The sequence below is a fragment of the Marmota marmota genome, unplaced genomic scaffold (assembly GCF_001458135.2).
Source record: "Marmota marmota marmota unplaced genomic scaffold, marMar, whole genome shotgun sequence".
Taxonomy (NCBI): domain Eukaryota; kingdom Metazoa; phylum Chordata; class Mammalia; order Rodentia; family Sciuridae; genus Marmota; species Marmota marmota.
In genome coordinates, this window is record NW_026000185.1 from 21,650,242 (window position 1) to 21,659,904 (window position 9,663).

Here is a 9,663-nt window from a genome sequence, read left to right on the forward strand (position 1 = left end):
TTTTGTTCATGCATTGTTTTTTTGACTTTCTATATATCTTCTTTTTGTTCTTTGAGCATTTTTTTACTATATGTAATAATATAATAATATTTCACTATAATAATGATATAATAATATTATTTTAAATTTTGTTTTATACATGGCAGTAGAATGTATTTTGACATATCATACATATATGGAGCATAACTTCCCATTCTTGTGGTTGTACATGATGTGGAGTTACACTGGTCTTGATTTAATATATGAACATAGGAAAGTAATGTCTGATTCATTCTACTTCCTTTCCCCCTCCCTTCCCCCGACTCCTCTCTGTCCAATCTGGTAACCCTCCCCACTGACTATTGTGAGTTAGCGCACACTTATCAGAGAGAACATATGGCATTTTTTTTGGAGGAGGGATTGGCTTATTTTACTGAGCATGACAGTCTCCAGTTGGATCCATTTACCAGCAAATGCCATAATTTCATTCTTATTTATGGCTGATAATATTCCATTGTGTATATGTACCACATTTTCTTTATCCATTCATTTGTTGAAGGGCACCTAGGTTGGTTCCATAGCTTAGCTATTGTGAATTGAGCTTCTGCTGTAGGGACAGACGAGGCAAGGCACCAAAGATAGGAGGAAACAGTTTTATTTGTCTGTAGCCAGGTTCAGAGGGCACAGCTTTTGCTGTAATCAATTAATCCTCTGAAGTCCGACTTCAGGTAGTTTCAGAGTTTTATACCCAGCATGTAAGGGGAGGGGCTCAGAAGTTCACAGTCTGCAGAAGTTCACATAAAAGCAGCTTTTTCTTTCACTGTTTTGGGCAGATTAACCCTTCAAGGATAACACCTGAGAAGGGGAGAGCTTCTTCTTCCCTCTCTTTCCTCCCCCTGCCACCTATTACCATCGCCCAATTGGTAAATTAGCTTAAAAATGTAGACATCTCTGTGAAGCCCCAGCTCAAGGCTGGAGGCCTTGTCTACACATTTCTACAAACTACTATACTGGATATGTTTGTGAAAAACTAATAAGGGGGTATCCAGCACCTGGAGTGCTAGTATCTTCTCGGCCAGTGGCCAAGTAAAACAGAGCAACATGAAAATAGGAAGTTTATCTACATTGAACTCTTTTGCAAAGATTCTTTTGTTGATAGTCCTAAAGTCAGCCATGGTGGAGATTTCTGGAGAAGCCCAGTTAAGACTTTTTTGTGGAGAAAGGAGGTGCCACTACACTTCTGTAAACATTAATGTGGCTGTGTTACTATAGTATGCTGATTTTAAGTCTTCTAGGTTTATGCCAACTTTGATCATCTTTAAAATAGATATTTTAAAGTTTTGTCTAAGCTTCCTGGATGGCTTCTACTGGTTTATTTTTTTCCTTTGAATAGGACATATTTTCCGTTTCCTTTGTATGACTTATGCTTTATTTTGTTGTTGTCTAAAACTGAATTTTTAAAATAATAACGTGATAATTCTGGAAATCAGATTCTTCCCCTTTCCTAGGGTTTGTTGTTATTTTTTGGTCTTATTTAATGCATTACTTTTGAATGCCTAGTCCTTAAAAGCTTTGCTCTCAAAGCAGAAAAAAAGAGAAAAATGAAGAAGGAGGAGGAGGAGGAGGAGAAGGAGGAGGGGAGAAGGCAGCTTTGGCTCTGGCTTTTTAAATTCCCAGCTGCTGTAGTCAGAGGTGGAATTTTTTTTGTAACAACATGGAGATGGTCCAACAATGACTTCCCATCTCTGTCTGTACATCTGAGATCAGGAATGGTAATCAACGACTGGAGTACTAACCTGATATTTGGAGGATGGGGTCTTATTGTCCACTCTGGCTCCTATAATGCCAAGTAACTCCTGGTGATAGGGGGCAGACAGATGCAAGTGGTAGGATTATGAGTTTAAGATAATAATTCTATAAAATGGGCCCAGTGTGCTGACCCCCATGTGCTTTTTTTTTCCCCCAAGAAGCAATTAATCTGCAGCCCTACTGGGCTTAAGTGGACAGGATATGTCTTATTTCTCACCAAATTACCTGTTATCTCCAGGTGAAATTCAGGCCCAATTATTCTGAAGGGGAGGAACTTTGTGACTCTTTTCATAGACCAGATCCCGGAACTCAGGGAGATAAGGATAATTCCTCTTAATTATAAAACCTGTAAGAATGTATGGTTGAAAATCCAATTAGAACCAGAGTTGTCATGGCAGTGGGGACTTGAAAGTCTGATGTCATCTTACTGTCAGTCAAAAGTCAAAATGTGGACCTGGGCAGGACTCTATGTAAACTTCTCTGGGATCCCCAAAAACTGGAGCACAGGAGAGGCACACTGTCCCTTTTCTCTCTGAGATGACCCACTCTCTCCTTTGAGAGTGTCCCATTTTCCTTTGCTTATTCCTTCAATAAATTCATGCCTGTTTCTCTGAATGACATGTCTGAGATCCTTCTGACTTGATCACAAGAATTGGATTTGAAGTGTGTATTTGGGGGGTGTCTTCATGCTGCCTCAGTTTTCTGGAAGGCTCCAGCCCTGAAACACTCTCAGTCCCCTTCCATATATGGGAGTTTTCTCCCTTTTTACTTAAATAAAATAAATCCTACTCTGTTCACTCTTACTTTTCATTATTGTCTGTGGATTTTATTCTTCAAATCTGTGAGAAAAGAATCCAGAAGGATCCCCAGTACCACACACATAAAGAAATTTTTTGAGTGTCTGTAACAGATGCTGTAGTTGCCCCATTCATGTTCTGTTGGCATTTACATTCTTATGTAAGGTGGCCTGATTTCCTGCTTGCAGCACCCACAAATACTTGCCTGAGGATTTTCTTTTTTCTTTTTGGTACTGGGGATTGAACTCAGGGGCACTCGACCACTGGGCCACATCCCCAGCCCTATTTTTGTATTTTATTTAGAGACAGGGTCTCACTGAGTTGCTTAGTGCCTCTCGCAATCCTCCTGTCTTAGCTTCCCAAGCCTCCCAAGCTGCACACAGGTGTGCACCACCATGCCCGGCCTTGCCTGAGGGTTTTTTTTTTTGGCTCCTGGAAGCTTTTCTGCATGGGTGAAGGGCAGGCTGGATGTACCAGAGAATTCAGGCTTCCCAAGAAAAAACCACTTAACCAATAGCTGTTATGAATTGTAAATAAGAATCTAGTTCTCTTTCCCCCAGGGCAGGAAAACTGTGAGGCCTGTTCTAAAATGACTTCCAAAGTTCCTCAGTGTATTGAGCATTAGTTGTCCATAGTCTTCAGTTTTTTCATTACATACCTTTTATGAACTCCTTCTTTCTGCACTTTCCACTAGTGTTTCCCAGATGGTCTTCCAAATACATTACCTATACTTGAATCCTTGTCTCAGGGTCCACTTACAGAGGAAAAAAAGTTAATTTTATTTTGGTACTGGGGATTGAATCCAGGGGTGCTCTACCATTGAGCTTCATCCCCAGTCCTTCTATTGTAGACAAAGCACCAAAGATAGCAGGAAACAATTTTATTTGGCTGCTGCCAGGTTCAGAGGGCACAGTTTTTGCTGTAATTAATTAATCCCCTGAACCCTGAGCTCAGGTAGTTTCAGAATTTTATACCCAGTATGTAAGGGGAGGGGCTCAGAAGTTCACAGTCTGTAAAAGCTTTTTCTTTCACTGTTTTGGGCAAGTTAACCCTTCAAGGACAGCACCTGAGAAGGGGAGAGCTTCTTCTCCCCTTTCTTTTCTTCCACATGCCAGCTGTTACCATGGAGCCCAATTGGTATCTTCTCTTATCTTAGAAATATAGACGTCTCTGTGAAGCCCAGCTCAAGGGCAGAGGCCTTGTTTGCTCATTTCTATAAACTATTATATTGGAAACTAGTAAGGGGATGTCCAGCACCTTAAGTGTTGGTATCTTCCTGGCCAGTGGCCAAGTAAAACAGGGCAACATGAAAATAGGAAGTTTAACTACATTAAACTCTTTTGCAGAGACTCTTTTGTTGACAGTCCCCAAATCAGCCATGGTGAAGATTTCTGGAGAAGCCCAGTTAAGACTTTTCTGTCGAAAAAGGGAATGCCACTACACTTCTTCTTATTATTATTTGTAAAATTTGAGACAGAGCTTCCTTAAGTTGCCAAAGCTGGCCTGGAATTTAGGATCTTCCTGCCTCAGCCTCCTGAGTTGCTGGTTTTACAAGAAGTTACTGTGCTCAGCTTCAAGCTAATCAAATGTGGGGGTGAGGGACAAGTGGGAGGGAAAGATTGGCAGCTTGTAAATATGTACTTACCTTCAGTATCTAAGTGAGGGACACACCCATTGGTGGGCCATTGAGAAAAGCTCTGCATATTGGACAGTCATTCTGAGACTTTGCTTTATCTTTACAGACAGTGGAACTTTGGTCACTGTTTAGACAAGGAGGGCTTCAACATCTGAATTAGAGTAGCCCCTTGTGGTGGTTAGAATGTGAAAGCTTTTACTAAAACAACCTTATCTTTTTTTTGGTACTGGGAATTGAACCAGGGGTGCTTTATCACTGAGCCACACTCTTAGCCCTTTTTAAAACAACTTGTATTTTGAGACAGAGTCTCACTAAGTTGCCCAAACTGACCTCAAACTTGCAATACTTCCGCTTCAGCCTAAAACTTGCTGGGATTATAGGCCCGTTGCCACCAGGCCTGGCCAAAACAAACTCATCTTATCTATGAAAGCACTCCCCCACATCCTGGTAAAGATCTTCTCATCTTGGGCCCATGGTTCCTCCTTTCCTCAGCCTTTTAAATGATATAGGCATTTTGTTTTAAATTATCTACTGGTATAATTTTTCTGATTTAAAAACTCCTTCTTTTTTGCATTAAAGTTTTAAATACAAAAAAACTGAAATCACTCTGTGGCAGATTAAAGGTAGCCACTGTTCTTTGGACACGACTATGAGAAGTGAGATCTGTGTCTTTTCTCCTGGAATATGAATGGGTTTTTGTGTCTGCTTAATGAACAGAAAATGGTGGAAGTAAATCTATGCCAGTTTCTAGCCCTTGAAGAGGTTTCCAACAAACCTCTACTTCTTGTCTCTTGGAACGCTTTCTCTTGAAAACTAGCCTCCATGCTGGGAGAAGCCCAAGTCATATGGAGAGGGTACATGTAGGTGTTGCAGTTGACAACCCTAATTGAGCTGCTTGACTACAGCCAGCACTAATGTGAATGACCCATTTTAGAAGTCCAGCCCATGAGGATGATATGACTGTGATCATGTGAGATACTCCAGTGGAAACTGCTGAGGCCAGGCTATTCATAGAACCATGACAGATACTAATGTGTTGCTGTTTTAAGTTACTAAATTTTGAAGTGGATATTGCAATGAAGTAATAGATAACTGGGATATATCTGTAACCCTAGCATATTGGAGCTAACCACTACTAACATTTTTGTTTTCCTGAATATATATATATGTTTTGGTACTCAGGATACCTTGAACATGCACTCTACCACTTGAATGAGCACTCTACCACTGAGCTACACCCTTGGTCTTTTTTTTTTTTCTTTCTTTCTGGCACTGGGAATTGAACCCAGAGGTGCCCTACCACTGAGTGATATCCCCAGCCCTTCTATTAATTAATTAATTAATTAAATATATTTTATTTGTTATAATTAGTTATACATGACAGTAGCCTAGAATTTATTTATTGAGACAGGATCTTGATAAGCTGCTGAGGTTGGCCTTGAATTTGTGATTCTCCTGCCTCAGGCTCCTGAGTTGCTGGGATTACAGGCATGTGCCACTGTGCTCAGCTCTCCTAGTCCTTTAAAAATATTTTAAATTTTGACATAGGACCTTTCTAAGTTGCCCAGGCTGGCCTTAACTTGCATTCTCCACCGTAGCCTTTGGGCTGCTGGGATTACAGGTGTGCCCCATGTTGCTCAACCACACGTATATATTTAAACATAATTTTAAACAAAATGTGCAGAATTTTTTTCGGCTGGTAAACATGATTTTCATTTGATTATTAGGAAAGTGGCACTAGGAACAAAGGAAAATGTGTTAAGAAAGTGAAGAAAATCATTGGATTGGAAATCACATTAGCAGTCACATATAAGATATAGTTTGATGGTCTATGTATTTGATGAAAGTATTTTCCTGCATTTTTGAATTAGAGATTACCATACACAAGGAAATATAAGGATAGATTACAGAGTAAGATATCATTTAAACATTTTTCTGTTGGATATCAGATTGTTCTAGTTTTTCATTATTAAAAACAATGCTGTAGGCTGGGGATATAGCTCAGTTGGTAGAATGCTTGCCTCACATGTACAGGCCCTGGGTTCAATCCCCAGCACCACAAGCAACAATAAAAACAACAAAAAAACAATGCTGCAATGAATGATTTTGTATGCATCTCTTTGCACTTCTTAGTGACGTTTATATATTTTTTTTCTTCTTCATTTTTTTTTAAAGAGACAGGATCTCACTATGCTGGCCCTGAACTTCTGGCCCTGAACTTCCTGCTGTAGCCTCCAACGTAACTGGGACTATAAACAGGAGCCATTAGGTCCAGCTTTTAGCTATTTCCTAAGACAAATTCTTGGAGGTGAAAATTTTGGATAAGGGGTCTGAAGCTTTTTTTTTTTTTTCAACATGTATATATATTTTTAGTTGTAGTTGGACACAATATCCTTATTTTATTTATTTATTTTTATGTGGTGCTGAGGATCAAACCCAGCGCCTCCCACATGCCAGGCAAGTGCTCTACCACTGAGTCACAACCCCAGTTCCCTGAGGCTTTTTTTAAAAGCAAAATATTATAAAACATCATCTTTCTCTGTATCGAGTTGTCCTTGTTGATAGCTATAACAAACAGCTCTGGTGAAGGGTGCTCCTGTTTTTAGGGGTTAGAGGAGGGCCATTTTTTGGCAAAGGGTTTTTAGGGAGAAGCAAGGTTGAAGCTCCTATACTCATTTGATCTGTATTAATGTTCAGAACACACATTGCAGAAGGCAGGCTCAAAAGCTATTTTGCTTGCTTTCCATAATGCTTTGGCCAAACCCAGGTGACAAATGGCATCTTTTGGAGAGTGACTTTTATGGTTTGGGTCAGGAAATTGGGCAGGGCAGGAGATCAGGCTGTGTGCAGTCCCAGGAAGGTCAAGTGGGGCTGGGTGCTCAGTGAACCTCCCTCCTCTTCCTTTGAGTCTCTTAACAGCTTTAGCCCTCCTACTTCTCTTTTTCTCCCTTCCTGGCTTTGGTGGCTTACTTGAAGTGGCTCAGTGGGGCTTGCAACCCCACAGTTCATGCTTCTTCCCGGTTCCTGCTCCTTTCAGCCATGACTTGTAGAGTTCTTCTGTTAACAGGTACACCAGGGACTTGGGGGGCCCTCAGGATGGGGAGGAGGGGAACTTTTGGGGCTGTGAATGGAGAGAAAGGACACAGAATATGTAGGAGGTAGGCTAGGGAGAGGTAGAGGGGTTTGGGGGGAAGGATGATTTAAGGACGAAGCAGAGAGTAGAGTAAGATCAAGATGAGGTGGCCACGAAGCATGGATGAATGACTAAATTCAAGGCTCTTTGGCATCCAATCACTTCACAAATGAGAAAACTGAGGCCCAGAGAGATGAAGTGATATGCCTGAAGATGCACAGCAGGTGTTAGACTCTTGTCCCAGAGGGCTTCCTCTTGGATTCTATCATGGCCTCCACTTTGCTAGAGTTCTATTTAACAAGGATCAGGTATGTTTGTTGAATGACTGATGAATTAAAATGTTTGAGTCTGTTTCCTTTTATGCCTATATTTTGTGGAGAATGAGCCAAGAAGGGAAGGAAATGCTTGAGAAGGAAGTTTGCATGGGAAGGAAATTATCTAACTGAGTCTATAGGAACTTGGGCAAATAGCATTGTCTATAGGATTGTTGGGCAAAGTATTTGATGAAGAGGACATTTTTTGTGCTCAGAAGGGAGGGTGGAGCTCAGAGATGGACTGACTGCATCCTCTGATGGTAGTAAATGTGTCAAATGTGGCTCACCACCTATTGTTGGCTATAATCTGCAAGCCAGAGGTTGAAGATAACATTTATAACCAATTTGATGACAGGGAATAGAAATTTGGAATCCAGTGAGGTGAAATGCCATCTCCCTACCGAGAACTTCATTTGGCTCATTATTAAACTTATATTACAAAAAAATTGTAATTAATAATTATATTTTGAATTTCCTTGATGAAAAATTTGTGGAAGTGAAATTTTTTCCTGTTATATTTGTACCTATGTATTCTATTAGACTCTTGGCCTGCAAAGCTTGAAATATCAGCCTCTCTATAGAAAAAATGTGCTGCCCCTGCCCTAGGCAGTCAGAATTAGACCCTGGAGGCAGACATCCTGATGATGGGTTAGGGTGAATCTGGACAGGATGGTGTGTGGTGCAGGAAGATGTGCTCCTTCCTTAACTGTAGAGGTTCCTCTCCTGACCCTAAACACCTTATTCTCCTTCCAGCCTTGGCTTTGTGTCGTGCATTCAACCTGGACACTGAAAATCCAATGACCTTCCAAGAGAACGCAAGGGGGTTTGGGCAGAGTGTGGTCCAGTTTGAGGGATCCCGGTAAGAGCACCAGTGGGGCATCCTCTGTCTCATGTGCTTCCCTAAATTGTTGGAAAACAGTAAGCTGTTTCCTTGATTGATTTTTGAGTAGGTAGCAAATTTGGAACCAGGACAAGTTTCCAAATTCAAAAGATGCAAAAGTGTGTAAGAATAAAAAGCTCTTCCGCAACCCTTCCCCCACTTCCCTTTCCAAGAGGTACGTTGACAAATAATTTCTTTGTGAGTTCTTTCAGAGATTTTTATCTATATATTTATATCTTTATGTCTATATCTATCTCCCTAGTTTCTACTCCATACTCAATTTATACCACACATTATACTTAATCTATGGCTGTTGCCTGTACTTTTTTTGGTACCAGAGATTGAACCCAAGGGCACTTAACCACTGAGCCACATCCCTAGCCCTTTTAAAGTTGTTTAGGAGCTGGTGAAGTTGCTGAGGCTGGCCTTGAGCTTGTGATCCTCCTACCTCAGCCTCCAGAGTCGCTGGGATTACAGGTGTGCACCACTGCATCTGGCTTGCCAATTATTTTTGTAAATAAATTTTATTGAACACAACTCTGCCCATTTGCCACTTATTGTTTATGACTTCTTTTGAGTTATGCTGGTAAAATAAAATATCTGTGACAGAGACTGTATTGTTCATAAAGACTAAAACATTTACCAGAAATATTTGTGGAACTATTATAACTTTTTCAGAAAAATGTGTTGACCTCTACTTTCTACTACATTTTGCTGATTTTGTACATTAATCTGATTTTACCAGATTAAGTACATAAAAAGCATACTCATTCTGTCTTCTGTTTGCATCATATTCTGTTATTAGGAGATACTAGAATTTGCTTTTACATTACATTAAATCTCTTCTTTTTTTCCCCAAGAAAGTTGTCAACAGTTGTATTATTATTCACATAGTTCATAGGAAAAGGCAGGCTTCAAATGGGTTTGGGGACTAGGACAAGAAATGCAAGTCTGCTTGGTGTACAGGTGGGGGCAGGGCTCTTCCCACATCAGGTGCAGCAGCTGCACTTGTCCTTTGCCCCTTTGTAGACACAACCCTGGGTACACTTGGCATAGGAGCAGCAGCTCTGCTTTGCTTTGCCCTCCTCCTCCCCCTCCCCTCCCCTTCTCCTCCC

General features: G+C 40.7%; 1 protein-coding gene across 3 annotated transcripts in view; it reads left to right on the plus strand.

Annotated features, from left to right (window-relative positions):
• Positions 1-7,138: 7,138 nt before the first annotated feature.
• Itgam (integrin subunit alpha M) overlaps positions 7,139-9,663 on the plus strand; it is a 45,944-nt gene continuing 43,419 nt past the window's right edge. For 2 of the 3 annotated variants that reach the window (XM_015491355.2, XM_015491356.2), the window contains exons 1-2: positions 7,139-7,288; positions 8,422-8,527. In XM_015491355.2, the coding sequence (XP_015346841.1) occupies positions 7,261-7,288; positions 8,422-8,527 (134 nt within the window). In that variant the 5' untranslated portion in view covers positions 7,139-7,260. The remainder of the gene's footprint in view (positions 7,289-8,421; positions 8,528-9,663) is intronic. The other variant, XM_048789835.1, reaches the window with a different exon arrangement.